The 17,930-nt window shown below is 40.6% G+C and overlaps 1 protein-coding gene across 4 annotated transcripts in view; it reads right to left on the bottom strand.

Annotated features, from left to right (window-relative positions):
• The window catches only part of TBC1D31 (TBC1 domain family member 31), a 59,446-nt gene extending 45,927 nt beyond the window's left edge, over positions 1 to 13,519 (bottom strand). For 2 of the 4 annotated variants that reach the window (XM_074353012.1, XM_074353013.1), the window contains exons 1-4: positions 13,222 to 13,519; positions 9,194 to 9,340; positions 5,379 to 5,494; positions 1,172 to 1,350 (exon numbers count right to left, since the gene is read on the bottom strand). In XM_074353012.1, coding sequence (XP_074209113.1) covers positions 1,172 to 1,350; positions 5,379 to 5,494; positions 9,194 to 9,340; positions 13,222 to 13,298 — 519 coding nt within the window. In that variant the 5' untranslated portion in view covers positions 13,299 to 13,519. Of the gene's footprint in view, positions 1 to 1,171; positions 1,351 to 5,378; positions 5,495 to 7,062; positions 7,125 to 9,193; positions 9,341 to 13,221 lie in introns of those variants that run through there. The other 2 variants (XM_074353011.1, XM_045508433.2) reach the window with 2 other exon arrangements.
• Between the last annotated feature and the right edge of the window lie 4,411 nt (positions 13,520 to 17,930).

Here is a 17,930-nt window from a genome sequence, read left to right as displayed (position 1 = left end):
AAGAAGAAAAGACCTACTAAGACATTTGGCCTAAATACCTGCTGAACAAGCTGGTATCACTTTTATCTTTTTAAAATTATTAAGAACTCTGGGATTTCTGTGGAGACTACAAAATACATTTTTGGCTGACATGCACTGCTAGCTGTTCAAGTTAACAACCAAAAAATTAAAAGCAATACTGCGTGTATAATATAACCTGAAGCAAAGTAATTAATTACACAAGAGATTCAGATAATTCTGAAAATAGCATGTAGCTAATCAAATAGAAAAAAAAAAACCTTAAAAGCAAAAGAAGCAGATTTTTTTAGACTGATACATGTGCACAGTGGAATACTGGTCACCAACAAAGGAACAAACTACTGATACATACAACAGCAAGGATGAATCTCAAAAACATTATTAAGCTGAATGAAAAAGCTTTTTTACATGTATCATTACTGACTAACTCTACTTAAGTGACATTTTAGAACAGATAAATCTATGGTGGAAAAACATCAGAGCAGTGCTTATCTGGGAAGGGATATAATGGAGCTTTCTGGGATAATGGTGATGACAGGTCTGCACATGTTATAAAAGTGTATGTATTTGTCAGAACTTAACAAATGAATACTTAAGATCTCTACATTATATACAAATTTTACATCAGTAAATGCTGAGTCCAATTAAATGCAGTTAATTAAATGCAGGCATAAGTATTTATGGATAAGTATACTGATATCTGCAATTTATTTTAACAAATAAATTGGATAAGTATACTGATATCTGCAATTTATTTTAACAAAAAATAAAAAGACGAATGAACAGAGGGACAAAAAGACAGACAGATCCATAACACAGTACAGTAACAGGTTAACAGGTAAGTGCAGTAGTATCGAGATTGTGGGTGTACATGTGTTCACTGTGAAATTCTTACAAATCTGCTATATGTTTGAAATTTTTCATAACAAAATGTTGGGTTAAGAAAAAAAATCACCTAACTAAAGTTGAAGTTAGGTGATTGTTTTACACTATACACTATAAGAATAATTAAAAACAAACAGCTTTGCTTGTTGCTGAGTTATGAGAACATAGCTAAGTGGGACAGAGTGAATCATCGCTCATATCATCTACATCCTGATCAAGAAACTAGCCTGAGAAGCACAACAGACTCAGATGTCCCCCCTTCACTGACCTTCTGTATCCCCACAGACTGGAGGATATTCAGCTTTCTTTTTCTCTGGAAGGTGTCCAAGTCCCACAGCTGTGCTGTGTCAGAAGAAGTAGTGATGGCATATTTCCCAGATGCATGCACGGAGATTGAAAATACCGACGATTCGTGCCCCCTCATCCAGCTAACCAGCTCCTTGGTGACTGTGGAAAGACGTGAAATAGTAACAAAGCTAAAACACCACATTTCAGCTGAGAACTGATTCAATTGATGGCCTGGTATCATACTAAGGACCCCCATCTCCAGTAACATCTGAAAAATAGGAAGCCTGGGGCTAGTTGATAAAACACATCATAGGACGTGCTACTAATGTGTATCATGGAGGTATGAGATGAGGCTGAAAGACGGTTTAAGAACAACCTTAAATGTGACGCTGTGGAACTTGGGCTTTCCCTTGTAACAGATTGATGTGGAAGAGTAACATATGTGGTCTGTTTCAGAAAGAGCACTTTGAAGATATGGTGGATATACCAGAAAGGAGGAGGAGATTACAAGACGACTAGTTTATCTGGTGCCATAATAATCCAGGCAGGAGGTAAGGAGGGTCTATCCTCAGAATGTAGCAATGGAGAAAGGAACACATTCGAGAGCTGCAAGGGAGAAATCAAAGGACTCAGAGATCAAATAGGTGTGCTGAGACAAAGGAGGAGCTGAGACCCCAGCGGCCCCAGTCCACGGACACGAGCAGGAGCTGGTTCTGCTACAGACTTCGCAGCGTAAGAAGAAGAGATGACAAGTTTGATTATTAAAATGGACTCTGAGAGAGAGAGTGTGTGTGTGTGTGTGTGTGTGTGTGTGTGTGTGTGTGTGAGATACAAACGGAGAAAACAGTCTGGTAAAGAAAATATCAAAAACTCTTCATGATAATTACTAATGGCTAGTAAAATTATATTTGTTTTTATTTTCTCTTTACACTTTTCTGTGTTTTCAGGTTTTCTACGATAGGCATATTTTACTTTTATGATCAGATTTTTTTTCCTCCAGAAGGTGGAACTGAGAACAGTCAGAAAGCAAGATGTAAACCTGGAAACGTTAAGATACAAAGTAGGTCAAAACTGAAGACAGAGGAACAGATAAACCCTTAGGAAGGGAGGAGTGGTTTCCAAACATTAGTCTGAAGTCTGGCATTACTTAATCATCAATTTTTCATTGTCCTTCAGTGAAACGAGAAGAATAAGGATAATGTAATGAGTTCTTCATAAAGCTAAATTTAAAGTACTATCTTTTAACGTATTATAGACTTCTTGGTTTATGTTTTTAAAAAATTCCTTATTTTATGAAATTAAGTTATATTGTTTTTTTCTGATGTCAATTAACAAAATTAAAAGTTGACATCCTAGGTAGGTTCCTCTACTTTTTCTTTTTAGTTGGGTCAAATATTCAAAAGTCTAGGGACCACCAAAAGAAGCCAGAAAAGAGACAACTAAGAAGCAGTCACAACAGCAGAACCCAGAGAGAACAGTAGAAAACTAAGACTCTGAAATAATCCAAAGCGTTAAAAGCTACAGAGAAAGAAAATGAAAAGCGTAAAGAGGATTTACACAATCAGAAGTTACTAAAGACCTTGGAGCTGGAAGTCTTGGGAGCATGGAGTCAGGGGAGCAAGAATCAGAATCCATCGAAGGGTGCCGTGAAGAAGCAGGATTTGGCAGTGAAGAAAGAGGGAGGTCTCTGGGGAGGTGGAGACAACACCTAAGGAAGGGGCTTCACTAACAGGGGTTTCCATAAGACAGAGGAGACTATAAAAAAGAGGGAAGTAAGACAAGAGAAGAGAATGGCTGGAATCCAAGGAGAGCAATCAGAGGTAAGTTTAAAGGCTTTGCTTTTCAGAATTTCTGTGATAGCAGTGTTTGTAATACCAAAAATTAGAAACAGTTTAAAGGCCATCAATACAGGGGAGGCATATAGCTCAGTGGTAGAGCACATGCTTCGCATGTACAAGGTCCTAGGTTCAATTCCCAGTACTGCCAGTATTTATATAATAAATTATAAAATTTTAAGAAATAATAAAGTCCATCAATAGGTAATAGGTTAAATAATTTTGGTACTTAGCAGCACAATTTGCAATAGTCAAGACATGCAAACAACTTAAATGGCCATCAACAGATGACTGGATAAAGAAGCTGTGGGATATTTATACAATGGAATGCTACTCAGCCATAAAAAAGAATACAATAATGACATTTGCAACAACATGGATGGACCTGGAAATTGTCATTCTAAGTGAAGTAAGCCAGAAAGAGAAAGAAAAACACCATATGATATCACTTATATGTGGAATCTAAAAAAAATGACACAAATGAACTTATTTACAAAACAGAAACAGACTCACAGACCTAGAAAACAAACATATGGTTACCAAAGGGGAAAGGGGTGGGAAAGGATAAATTGGGAGTTGGAGATTTGCAGATACTAACTACTATGTATAAAATACATAAGCAACAAATTTCTGCTATATACCACAGGGAACTATATTCAGTATCTTGTAACTGCCTACAATGAAAAAGCATATGAAAAGGAATATCTGTATGTCTAAGTATGACTGAAACATTATGCTGTACACCAGAAATTGATACATTGTAAACTGTGCTTCAATAAAAATAATAATAATAATGGTACTAAAAAACCTATAGAGTAGAATTATTAGGTACTGATTTTAAATATATGAATGTTAATGAGGTAAGAAAATGATTCCACTAAACAATATAGATAGGACAATCATAGATTTTTTTTAGGATATAAAAATTTATACACATAGAGAATAGACTGGGAAGATTGGTCCCTGTTATAAAAACACCATGTCCCTGCACATTACTGGAGGATGACTGCATTTTGTTCCTGCATGAGAGGGTAGAGGTATTTAAGAGTGGGGACCCTGCAGCTAGACCACCAGGTTAGGGGTCCTGGCTCCACTGCTTACCAAGCTGGGGGGCCTTGGTCAAGTTACTTCTGTGCCTCAGTTTCCTCATCTGCAAAGGGGCATAATAACAGTATCCATCTCTGAGAGTTATTATGATTAAAATTAATTAATATGTATAAAGTCATAGAACAGTACCTGGTAAGGAGTAAACAATATGTAAGTGTTAACTATCACTATATTACTAGTCTTATCTTTCTAAGTACAACGTATTAGTTACATAAATAACAAGAAAAAACAATGCAGTTGAGTTTTTTTCCTGAATAAGAAGTTCAGTTTACAGAACTCTTAAGTTCTCTTTTAAAAAATATGATGTGCTATAAAATTCATGGGTTACATTTAAAATGGGTTTGTTCTTGTACCCGTGGAGTAAGGTATTTGGCCTTCAAAGAGAGGTATGGCCTTTTCCCAGGCTCCAAGGAGGCAACCTCTAAACCCTTGGAACCTCCCCAGCATAGGAGTGTCTCTGTTACTCATGGTGGGTCCCTGGACAACAGCAGATGGTTTATGCTAAGGAGAAAACCTCAGAGTGGAAACTGGCCCCACCAGAAAGACTAACTATGTGAGTGATTAAAAGACTGGGGCTTTGGGCCATATGGTATCAGCCCAACCTCCAGAAAGGAGGAGGGTTGGAAACTGAGTTCAACCAAGTGGGCAATAATCCAATCACGCCAATGTCATGGAGCCTCAATAAGAACTCTGGATGTCCAAGCTTAGGTGAATTTCCTTATTTGGCAATACTCAGTGCAGTCGGGCACACACTGATGCTGGGAGGGTAACGTGTCTCCCAGAGGACAATAGAAGCTTCTCTTTTGGGAGCCTTCCTCTGCGTCTCTTCCTTTAGTTAGTTTTAATTCGTATCCTTTCACTACATTAAAACTACAGTCATGGGGAGGTGGATATAGCTCAGTGTTAGAGCACGTGCTTAGCATGCATGAGGTCCTGGGTTCAATTCCCAGTATCTCCATTAAAAATAAACAAACAAAAACTATAATCATAACCACAGTGCATCCCTGTATCCTGTGAGTCATTCTAGTGAATTATCAAGCCTGAAGGTAGTTGTGGGGAACCCTGAATTTGTAGCCAGCTGATCTGACGTCACGATGGCCCTGGAACCCCCAAACTTGTGGTTGGTGTCTGAAGTGAGGATTGCCTCGTCGGGTCTGCTCCCTCAGATTGTACAGATTAGCCAACTCCCTGCAGGGCACCAGTCTACATTTCACTCTGCTTCAGAAAACAAACAGGACTTCTTACCTGTATCGAAACATTTAATAGAATAATCAGCTAATGCCACAAGGAATTCAGACTTCCTACGGAGATTAAAGGCCAGAGCTGTGCAAGCTTGCGCTGTTCGCTGAACAAGGTTAAACCTAGGAAGAGATGACTGCATTAGTATCAGAAATTCTCCCAATAATCATAAATTTCATGTTGGAGGAGTCCTTAGACGTGACGAATATGAGACCCACAAAAATGAGATTTCATTCTGGCAGGACAAAAGCAGATTACAAAGAGTGCTACATGCCATTAAAGGAGTTTGGATTTTACTTACACAGATCGGGAACCCAACAAGAATTTTTTGAGCACAGCAGAATCATGATCAGGTATGTCTTTTAGGAAGATGATTCTGGCAGCAACAGCAAATGGATAGAGGGACAAGGAGGAAGAGATGAGGAAGAAAGGTACTACAGAAAATCTCAACCTGCGTTATGGATATGAGTGGACAGAACAAACAGGAGCAGTGTCAGACGTCAAGTGGAGAAAGGCTCGGTGATGCATCGAACATGGGGCGATGAGGGAGGAATCAAGAATTCCTCACCTGCGAAATGAAGGTAAGAAAGATGTCCCATAAGGCTGTCATGATGCTTAAGCAAAATAATACATGATGATTAAATAAAATATTGTGTGTTTAGTGCTTAGCAGAGTACTTGGCACATAGTTAGAGTTTAATTTACAAAAAATTAAGTTTTCAAGCTTAATCAAACGAGGAACCAGTGTAGGGGTAGGAGATAATAATTCCGGTTTTAAACATGCAGAGTTTAAGGCACCTGAAAAGCATTTGGAGCCATGCTGTCTAAAAGATGTGTCATGCACGGCACATGTGTAATTTACAATTTTCTATAAGCCACATTAAAAAAGGAAAAAATAGATAAAATTAATCTTAACATATTTAACTTAATTCATTGTGTATCTAAAATATTATCATTTCAACATTTAATCAATATATTAAAGGTATTTTATTCTTTTTTTTTTTTCAGAGTAAGTCTTCAAAACCCAGTGTGTATTGTACCCTAACCACACATCTCAATTTGGACTAACCGCCGGCTCCTCAAGGGCCTAAGAGCTGCATGCAGCTGGTTGGTGGTACCGCATCAGACAGCCACTCTCGAAGCTACCCATGGGTGGCAGGAACAGATCTGAGTGAACAGTGTTACGCAGCAGCTGGAGCCTTGGGCTTGGTGGTGATGAGATTACTCATGAGAACACCTGGCACATTGGAGGAGCAGGCCGGGGACAGATGCCTGAGGAACACATCAATGAAGGGGAGACATGCAAGAAGAGTCAGCAAAGAAGGAAAAAATGATCAGAGAGATGGAAAATCAGGAAAGAGCTGTACTTCAAAGCAAAAGCAAAACAAACAAACAAACAAACAAAACTCAGAAAGGAGGGAAGACATGAGTATTTTAGTAAAATGAGAACTGAAAAGAAACCACGGGATTAGGCAATTAGGGAGATTTTGCGAGAACGCTCTGTAGGGGCTTCAGAATCTGACAGGCCTGTTTCAAGTCACAGCTCTGACACTCACTCCCCTGCTCTGATGTGACTGTTTGTAGACAGAAAAGGGACAGTGGACAGAATAAAAGAGAGGGACACTCACAGTGGAAAGTCCCAAGGGCGGCTCCAGAAGACAGGGATTAGCACTGGCAGAAATTAGGCTCACCTATTTTTCTGAATAAAGTGGCGAAGAGTCACGGCTGGGTGAAGTTACAGGTGTATCTGAGGCTGTGGTGGGGGAAAAGGAAGAGAAGCTTGAGGGTGTCTGTTTTCTCATGAATTAGGAGGCCAGGCAGTCAGAATAAGGAGTCAAGGAAACTGGTAAAGGTTGGGATTACTCAGAGAAGGGCAAAAGTAAATGACAGCAGATGAGCGAATGAAGTCCTAGCACCACTGACGCTGAAGCCCACTGCTCTGTAACAGAGACAATCAACAATAATTTTAATTTTGTTTAGCAGTGGGAGCAAAGAAGAGACAGACGTACTGATGTAAGATTAGGAACTGCCTGGGTAGGTTAGGCAAGAGCAAAGGGTGGGAGAATTATGACCATATTATTTTTTTGGTAAAGAGTAGAAACAATAATGAACAGATTTTTACCTAATAAACGAATTGTGTATGACCTCGATTTTTCCTAAACTATTTGAGAATAAGTTACCGAGGTCACTTTTCCTATATAATCAGAATACAACCATCAAAATCAGAAAATTACATTTATATATTACCACCATCTAATCCTCAGACCCCGGTTTTGCCCAGTGTCCTAATAATGTCCTTTACAGCAAAGGGATCAGTCCAGATCCAAGCCTGGACTTGTCCTGTGTCTAGGCTCCCTCCGTCTGCAATAGTTCTTCAGCCTTTTCACAACTTTCATGACCTTGACCCTCGTGACGGTTACAGGCCAGTCTCGTTATACAACACCTTTAATTGAGCTTTGCCTGCTCACTCTGCCCATTAGACTCCGGGGACGTCTTGGGCAGGAATATCACAGCAGTGATGCTGCGTTCTTAACATCACACCCCCATCAGGTGGCACACACATTTTTATTTGTCCCACAACTAGTAAATTTAACTTTAATCATTCCACACGGTAGTGTCTGCCAGGCTTTGTCACTGTAAAATTACTCTTTTATTCCTCTCTAATGATTGAGTCTTTTGTGGAGAGGTACTTTGTGACTATGCAAATATCCATTCTCATTGAACTGTTTGTTGATTGTAGCATGAGTTCATGAATTTCTATTTTATTCAGTGGGTTATGATCCATCGCTATCATTATTTATTTTGAAACTCAGATTGTCTCCAATCTGCCCAGAGAGAGCCCCTTCAAGCTGACATTTATGTCCTCGTAACACAGCCCCACCGTTCTTTGAACAATTCCTTCTTTCTGGCCACAGAATGTTCCAAGTTCATCTCGTACTTTCTCTGAATCCCTCCTGAAACTGGCTGTTTCTGCAAGGATCCCTGATTCCTCTTAGCAGAGTAATATTTAGACAAGAACTGGGCCCTGGGGATATTCATTGTTACTGGGGTGTTACTGCTCCTGGGTCCTATGAGTCAACAAAGTTAGGAAATACATGTACATAAAATTCCTGCACTCCCTCATGGGGAGCTTACTTCTGTGTCTGTCTACCCATGTTCAAAACCAGGAGTTCACACTGATATAACCAATTCCAATTCCAATCCATTACCATGGGATTCGGTCTAGTTTTCTTTCTTTCCATATTTATAACTCCCCTTTCCAATAGTTAAGAACCTGACCCCCATTTTCCTCAATATATTTACTCATTTGATCAAAGCCCCCTGTTTTTCCCATGATGGCCCCACCCCCACACAGACACCTTCTGACACTCTGGTAGGACCGACAGTTTTCCCTCCCACCTACCCCCTCCGCACAGATGCCCACCTTGATCAACGCACCTAACTGCTTTTGCGCTAAAGTGTTCAGCAAAGGAAGAGGGAGAAGAAGGTCAATTCTTTAAAACTCCTCGATCTGGTACGCTCTGACAGTAGGGTACCAAGAAAGCTGTGTTCTTTCCAAACAAGTACCAGACATTAACTGATAAATTAGCAATAATGAATTTTTACATTTAAGAAAAAACAAATTACTAGAGATGCTGTTAAAGCCAGAACTTTAATTCTCTTAAAAAAACCCAACCATACTATCTTTCTGTCCTTTCCCACTTTCTTCCATCAGCACTTATGACAAATAGTAAGAACTTAATAAGTCTTTCTGAATGAATAGCAAGTACTAAAATAGCCAGGGAGTTAATCACTTGGTAAATATCAAAAGCATCTGCTCACCTGTTTCCAGACAAGTCAAAAACATAGATATTTCCTTGATGGTCCCCGGCGATTAAACAGTCACCCGTGCTATCAAAAGCCACATTCAAAAATCGCAAAACTTTGGGAAGGTAATCAGAAGTGTTGTGAACGATATTCACTATAATTCTGTCAAGAAAAACAAAAAACATTCAACTGCATGTCAAGCATTACTTGTTATTATGAAAAATAGGGCTTTTATATTTTATAGTACATCTCACTAATTTTGAAGTTTTTTCCCTACCCATTTCTCCCTCTCCTACTGCTGCTGCTCCTTCTCTCCTAGAAGCAATCCTGTAATGATTTTTTTAAAATAGACTTTATTCTTTTAGAGCAGTTTCAGGTTAACAACATAATTGAGCAGAAAATACAGAGTTCGCATGTAGCCCTCACCACCCACACATATATACTCCCCTACCCTCAATATCCTTCATCAGTGTGGCATATTTGGTACAATCGATGAACCAACATGGGCACATTATTATCAACCACAGTGCATAGTTTACATTACCCCTACAATGATTTCTGAAAACAGTCCAGGAAGTTATTATCAAAGTAGCTACTGTTCATTTATTCATCAAAAACCTGACAACTCACTACGCATCAGACACTGAACAAGCCAGGAACCAAGAGCAGTTGACAGACAGGGGCCCTGCCCTCACGAAGCTTTCAGTTTAATAATAAAGACAGACACTAAAAAAAATAAACACACACATGAACAGATTTATAAACTGTGATTAAGTATAGACAACAACCGGATATGAAAAGGAAATGTATTTCTGATTTAGTTGAATTGTTACACTATGTAACAGACACGTGATAAAAATAAAGAATTAGTGAAAAGTAGTGAGTTTCACATACATCACAAACTACCCTACATTAGAAAAACTTCAATTCAATATCCAATTTTAAGATATCCTAAAGAGATTCTGCTTTTGTGATTGTAGAGTATTCCAAGTATACATGAGTTTTATTTTCAGGTATATTTGTCTAAAGGTATTATTTTTTGAGAGGAAGATCATGTACTATATATTTGCTGAAGAGGAAACTTACAAAACTTGCAGCACAAATTAACTAACTCTTTAAAATAATGTATGTGTGTATATTTGGGTCATGAAGGCCAGAATAATCCCATTCTCTACTGCAGCAAATTTTCAAATCATGAAATTTTTTATCTTAATTGACTTTATGAAGTTGAATTTTAACATTAGAAACATCTTCCTCGTTATCACTTCATTTAAAAAATACTGAACTGAATTAAGTATATCAAACATTTTTTTTCCAGTTTAATCTAAAAATAAGGCTTTTCAGACTCATTGGGTCAAAGAGCAAAATTATTTTTATCTAGTCCTTGACAAAGATTCTTGGCTTCATCAAACTTTAGTCAGGCTCCCACACCTTCTCCTAGGCCCATCTGTGCACTTCCTTGTAAAATGTAAAATCTAATTTTAACAAGAATGCTGCTCAGTCAGTTTAATCAGAACCCCCTACCCTCAGTACCATCATCCCTGACCTCTAATTAGGTTCCTCGTCCTCCACCATCTCCCAAGTGATGTCCGATCACCCTGGCCTGTCTTCAGCAAGAATCCTGTGAGGCTGATTTAGCCAGAACTTCCTTGTCCCAGATATTTTCTCTTACCAATTTTCCATCCACTGACCCCCACTCCACCTGCTCCTTGGCTATAACTTCCCACTTGCCAAGGCTGTGTTCTGAATTGAGCCCAGTTCCACACTGTCTCTTTTCCTCTATTGCAATAGTTTTAAATAGTCTGTTTTCACAACTTTAACCACTGTCCAGCTCTAGTTTTTCTTTCACATCCCCAAAGGGGAAAGAGGGAAAATAAATGTATTGAATCTGATAATAATATCAAAATGTTCCCTGGCAATTAAACTCAGACCAAGCATACGACTTTTCCCTCCAGTCTTTTTTGAATAACATTAATTGTATGTGGTTTACAAAATTACATGATCATTGTTCAAAATATGGGAAATATAGAAAAACACTAACAAATCAATCTGATTATAACTCTACCATCTTGATATAAAAAATCTGTCTTTCTGATTTCTCATATAAATCACATGTACAATTACTTATTTTAGAACTGCCTGTAATTGCTCAGTTTGCCTGAGTTCCTTAGTCCTTAAACATAGTAAAAACATCAAATATTTACTGAACACCAAGATGCATGAGACTTTTAAAGTCTTCATAATTCCCTAAGATAACCTTGTCTGTTAGGTATATCATTACCTTCATTTACAGCCTAAGAGATTTGACATGCCCAAGGTCACTGAGCTAGTAAATGAACATTTACTTCAACTGACGTCCACTTGACTCCACAAGCAATGCTCCTTGCCTTTCTCAACACCATAACGGTGGATTTCAGTGAACAAAAAGAAAGCTATGCTTTAGTGGAAGAAACAAAGATATTTGCAGACAAACTCTTTTCTTTCATTTTTTGAACCTTGCATGTGTATCTAGATATTTTATAACAGCAAGAAAGAATTACTGTGGGTTGGCATAACTTTTAGAATATTTAGAGAACATCAGAAGTAGGGGTGGTATTTACACAAACTCCAAATTTGGAAATGAACATCTCTACCCTAGATAAAACTGTTATTCACTGGAGCTGATGGGAGAGAATAGTTAAGGGACTGCTGGCAATCAGAAACAAAAGAGGTGATAGTACATTGTGCAGCACCGTGCTTTGGGCACGTGCAGTTGGCACCCAAAGTCTATTGATTTATTGAGAAGCAACCAAAGGATCAACAGAAAAATTACTAGAACAAGCAGCACATTGCAATATGAACTCAAGTGATGCAGCAAAGTCCATGAAATCCTAAGGAATTAGAGGCAATAAGATTAATCTGTGTGCAGCAACTGGCACCAAGATGGTACCACTAGGGGACAAAGGCATCCACTAAAGTCACACAGGAGCCTCAAACAGCACAGATGGGAACAGAAGGAAAAGAAGAGCTGGGGAGGGAGAGGTGAAGAGGCAGAGCACAAACAATTTTTAGGGCAGTGAAAATACTTTGTATGGGACTTAAAAGTGTATATATGTCAGTATATGTTTGTCCAAACCTACAGAAGGTAGAACACCAAGAGTGAATCCTAAAGTGAACTGTGGACTTCGGGTGATAAGTATGTGTCAATGTAGGTTCATCAATTGCAACAATGGGGGTGGGGGTAGGGGGTATACGGGAAATCTCTGTACCATTCTATCAATTCTTCAGTGAACCTAAAAGTGTCCTAAGTAAATAAAGTCTATTAAAAAAAAAAAAAAGCAGCAGCATTGCCGGCCTTACTAGGAGGCCGCCCTACGTTGTAAAATGTAACCCTTTCCCCCACCACTATCACCATCACATACATTAATACATAAACTCCAGAACCAGAATCAGAACCAGAAGCTTATTTTGTTCCACAGTTGTCCGCCAGCGCTTAGAAGCATGGCACACAGTAGGTGCTCATCAAATAGCCAATGAATGCTTGCCTGAATACAAGCAGTGATTCAAGGATGGATAAACTACGGCTTCTGGAAGGGGGGAAGTGCACTGTTCTCCCCCTCCCGCTCCGCATCGGTTCCTCCGCTAGAGTTCTTTCCCAGCTGGAATAATTAACAAACAACAAGCTTCTCCTGCGTGCCAGGAATACTACAGGGATACCGTGATAATTAAGGCAGGCAGTCCTGGCACTCAGCAAAAGCGCAAATTCCCTGGCATAAATCAAGATCTCCCGCTCCATGCTGATCCTAACAAGGATCTGCCCCCAGAACTGGGAAGGGGGTCTCAGGATCCTGCCATCGGGCATACGGAGACTCAGGTTCCCTAAGTTTCCGGAGGTCACCCAACCCAGGGAGCCGGGGTAGGATCAGAGCCAGAGCCTGAATCTCCATCCAACCCACCGCACCCCTTCCCGGGACCCTCCCCGATAGCCCCCCAAACGCGTCTCCAAAGACGCGGACCCGCCCCTCGCCGGCGTCCACCCCTTCTCCTCCCGCCGCGGCCTTTACCCGTCCCGAGCGGCCGGGGAGGGCTTGCGGTGCCATATCTTGCCGCTCTCCTTGTTGCCCAGGTCTGTGCTCTGCATATCGCAGCCCGTGGGCCGCCGCCACCGGCTTGGCGGACAACGGTCCCGGCGTCCTCCCGGCAGGCCCCGCGCTCCGGGCCCGGGAAACTTGAGAGCCCACAGCGGCGGCCCGGGTCCCCGCCGACCGTACCAACCGCGCGCAGGACGCCGACCGCTAATCGGAAGGTGGTGTCCCTCCCAAACTCCGCCCAGGCGACCCCTCTCGCTCTGGACAATGGAATCGACCAACAACCCTCTCTCTCTCTCTCTCTCTCTCTCTCTCTCTCTCTCTGAGACCCCGCCCCTTTTCGAGGTCCGGTCCTCCTCCAAGACCCAAAGCCTTCTGGGAGTCGTAGTTTTTGCGAGTGGAACGTGGGCGCAAGGGATCTGCTTGGGAATTCGGCTTCCAGCGGGCCTCGGCGGGCTTTAGGCTCCCTGCGCAGCTATAAAAGTGAGTTCCCCCTGTGGTCTCTGCTTCCGATCAACACTGCATTTAGGGATTAAGGGGTTATGCATTCAACTTAATAGAGAAGCAAGGACGCAAATGCATTGAGAATTAAAGGGTTCCTTTTATAAAAAACATTTGGGTGCAAAAAGAACTTTTATAGAGTCCTCTCTTCTTGACCTTTTCACCATCGTCGTGAAAATTGTTTCAGTTTCGTAGTCTAACTTCAAGAGGCTCCAGTATTATGGTGTCCAATCTACCAGTTATACACCAGTAAAGGAACGTCGTCAGCAGCCAGTTGCTTTGATGCCAGATAAATTCTTTTTTATAAAAACTCACCTAGAACGTCTACAGTCCTTACTAGGTATCAGGCAGTCTTCTTACTTCTGCTTCTTACTAGGTAGCAAGCAGCCTTCATCAGCTCAGCTTGTATAGGTTGTCACAGTCCACATGACCATCGTATTCAGTTTCGGATGTGTGATCAAGAGGTTTCCATATTACAGGTCTTTGAACACGTACACTGCGTTTATCTTTGGATTTAGTTGGACCGAGTCTGAAGGTCAGGCTGGCAACATGTGCCATGACTACTAACCTCCCACACATTATAATTTCCCAATGTTAATACCCCAAGTTGGTGGACCATTTGCTGGTTCCTTCTTGAATCATTGCCTAGTCAATAATGATGTATCCCATTCATATATATTTTTTCAGCTTTATTGAGGTATAACTGACATTCAGTAAACTCTCCACATTTGAAGTATATAATTTTGTAAGTTTTGACATAAATATACTCCTGGGAAACCATCACCATAATCAAAATAATGAACATTACTCCCAAAAGTTTCCTCCTACCTCTTTGCAATTTCTTTTTATCCCCACCCCACCTTGTTCACAGGCAACCACTGATCTGTTTTCTGTCTCTTAGATTAGTTAATATTTTCTAGAAAATCATATAAATGGGTCTTAGATACTCTCTCTTTTTTGGTTTGGCTTCTTTCATTCAGCATAATTATTCTGAGAGTCAACCGTGTTACTGGGTGTATCAGCGGTTCATATGTTTATACTGCTGAGTAATATCCCATGGTATTGCTATACCACAGTTACTGGTATAATTCACCTGTTGATGAACATTGGGATTGTTTCCAATTTGAGGCTATTGCAAAGAAAGCTGTTAAGAACATTCCTGTACAAGTCTTTGTATGAACATATGTTTTCATTTCTGGTGGGTAAATTCCTAGATGTGGAATGGCTGGGCCATATGGTAGGTATAGGTTTAGCTTTTTAAGAAAGTGTTAAATGTTTTCCAAATGGTTGTCATTTTACCTCCCCACCAATACTGGGTAGTGTAGGATACTTTCAGGTGCTCCACATCTGTGATAAGTCTCTGTCATTGTAGTCATTCCAGGAGTATTGTGGTACCTCATGGTGATTTTAATTTCCATTTCTAGAATGACAAATGATGTTCAGCATCTCTTCATGAGATTGTCATCTGCATATGTCTGCCCAAATCTTTTGCCCAAGTTTTAATTGGGCTGTTTGTTTTATTATTATTGAGTTTTGAGAGTTCTTATATGTTCTGGATATAGGTCTTTTTTTTGGGGGGGGGCACTGGTTTTCTGTTGACAGCATCATAGTCAAACTCTGACCCCATTTGTCCTTTTTTTATTTGAGGGGGGAGGTAATTAGGTTTATTTATTTATTTTTCTAATGGAGGTACTGGGGATTGAACCCAGGGCCTCATGCGTGCTAAGCACACACTCTACCACTGATCTCTACCCTCCCCCAGGCCTTTTTTTGTATTTATGTTTTGCAAATATTTTCTCCCAGTCTGTGTCTTGTTTTCCATTCTCTTCACAGTGTCTTTGAATGAGTAGAAAATATTAATGTGGATGGAGGGTCGACCAAGTCAGTCACCGTGGAAGGAATCCAAGCAGATAACAGTTAGATGACAAGGATGGGTTGATATATCATGTGGGAGAGCTGACGCTGTGCAGGAAAGAGTTCCATTTCATCAGTAAAACAGAAATGTGTGTCATGCTGCTAACTGACACACACCCAGGCAATGTTTTCCATTTCCTAGATGACTCTTTGGCCTCGTAAGGAAGGGGGTTAGGAAGGAAAGGCTGTTACAGGTGAGCTATGACATAGTGAACCTCCCCCTCTCCTTTTAACATGAGTCAGAACAGTAAAGGAAAATCAAAGGGATGTGCTCCAAGTTGCCTCAATAAATATTCATGCCTGGGGTTCTCATAAAACATACATGAAAGCAACCAAGGGCAGCATTTCATGTGGAATCAAAAGGATTTGGCACCTACAGCTGAAAAGGCACGGTATCAAAGCAGAGGGAGAAATGCGGTGTTGATCTTGACAGGCAGCAAGATCATTCCTACATACAGTGAGAAACTGCTCACATAGACTAGGGGTTCGGAAAGGCCTCCTCCAGACTACAGGAAGGAGGGGACCAGAGGGTGAAGCTCTGATTCCATGGCAGAATGAGCAGTGGCTGCAATTTTCCCATCTTTACGGCCTTCCCACATGGCCGGGAGAGGAGGAGAGTGTAGGACTCTTGGCCTCTATCACGGCCAGAACTGTCCCAAGAAGTGAAGACAGCCTAGAACCACCTCTGTACCAACCCCATGGAGTTGTGAAGAGTTTAGAACAGCAGTTGGCATGTAAACATCCTTAATGAATCCTGGCTATTATAAGTGCCTTTATTTAAGTCCTTCTATGGAGAGTACCAGTGACATATGGATACATTTAACAACTGGCTCTCTGGACAAAAAAGTCCTGGTTTGTAGCATTTGGCAATTTCTGTGGTGTAAATACTCCTGCTACCACCAATTTCAAGCTACCAATGTGATGTCATCAAATGCAGAGTTGGAGAGAGGTGAGCAATAGTATACCATTACATAGTATGTTTACCACATAGATACAATAGACACAAATAGCCTCAAGAGTGTAGATAATGCTAAAATATAGCATAATAATTAAGAAATGATTTTGAGTATTTATTACCTTTTAAAAATATAATTTATTTAAACCTAAGCTAATATAAGTTACTATTTAATAATTGACTCAGAAAATTTCTGAAAATTTAAGTTTGCTCTTGTGAGCTAATGAGTCCACTCCAACTCTGCAAAATTTCTTACTGTCAACTTAGACATTTGTTAATGTTTCAGTTGTCTATTGCTGCATAACACACTACTTCAAAACTTACTGGCTTAAAAAAAAAGATTTCCTGTTTTTCACAATCCTGTAAGTTGACTGGGCTCAGCTGAACAGTTCTTCTGCTCCACCTGGTATAGCCAAGGTCACTCATGGTTGCGTTGAGCTGAAGATCACCTGAACATCCAAGATGGCTTCTCAACTACCAGTGCCTCTCTCCACTTGGCCTCTGGGCATTCAGTAGTCTAGCCTGGGCTTTACACGACACTGGCTGCTAAGAAAGTACTGTTCCAATAGGACAAGCCCGAATGTGTTAGTGTTTAACAAGCCTCTGCTTGTATCACTGTGCCTGCTAATGTCCCATTGGCTAAAGGAGGTCACATGGTCAAGTCTAGACTCAGTGTAGGCAGAAACAACACTCTTGCAGCAATCCGGAAAGATGTGCTTTGTTAGAGGCTACTAATGTAATGGTTGATCACTGATGACATCAGGAAATCCCAGGGCCCATTCGGAGGGAGTACACAAAGGAATAAATCTTCCCTTGGGGGTGGTGTATAGCTCAGCAGTAGAATGCATGCTTAGCATGCACGAGGTTCTGGGTTTAATCTCCAGTACCTCTGTTAAAAAAAATACAGTATTAAAAAAGATTCTTCCTTTGAGGGGGGTTAAGAGGGTTATCCTACTGTGTATGTTTGTGTGTGTGTGAGAGAGAGAGTATGTGTGTGTGTGTGTGTCTTGGAGATGTATGGGGAGTGGCAAATGGAGGAGGGGTAGTGGACTAGCACCACGGATAACTCAGTGGCTGTCAACCAGGGATGAGTTTGCCCCCAGAACCCCAGAGGACATTTGGCTGTGTCAGCAGACAGTTTTGGTTGTCATAACTGGTGAGGCTGTCATTTCCAGCTAACCATCCTTTGCACAGGGGAGCCCCTTGCTGACAAATAACTGTCTAACCCATAATGTCAGCGGTTCCGAGCTAGAGAAACCCTGCGTGTAACCTAACAGCACGAATTTGGCTGTTTAGTATGTGCTCTCTATTCCCA

This window comes from Camelus bactrianus, chromosome 25 (assembly GCF_048773025.1).
Source record: "Camelus bactrianus isolate YW-2024 breed Bactrian camel chromosome 25, ASM4877302v1, whole genome shotgun sequence".
Classification (NCBI taxonomy): Eukaryota; Metazoa; Chordata; class Mammalia; order Artiodactyla; family Camelidae; genus Camelus; species Camelus bactrianus.
Note: the sequence above shows the minus strand (reverse complement) of the source record. Positions and strands in the feature narration are given on the sequence as shown.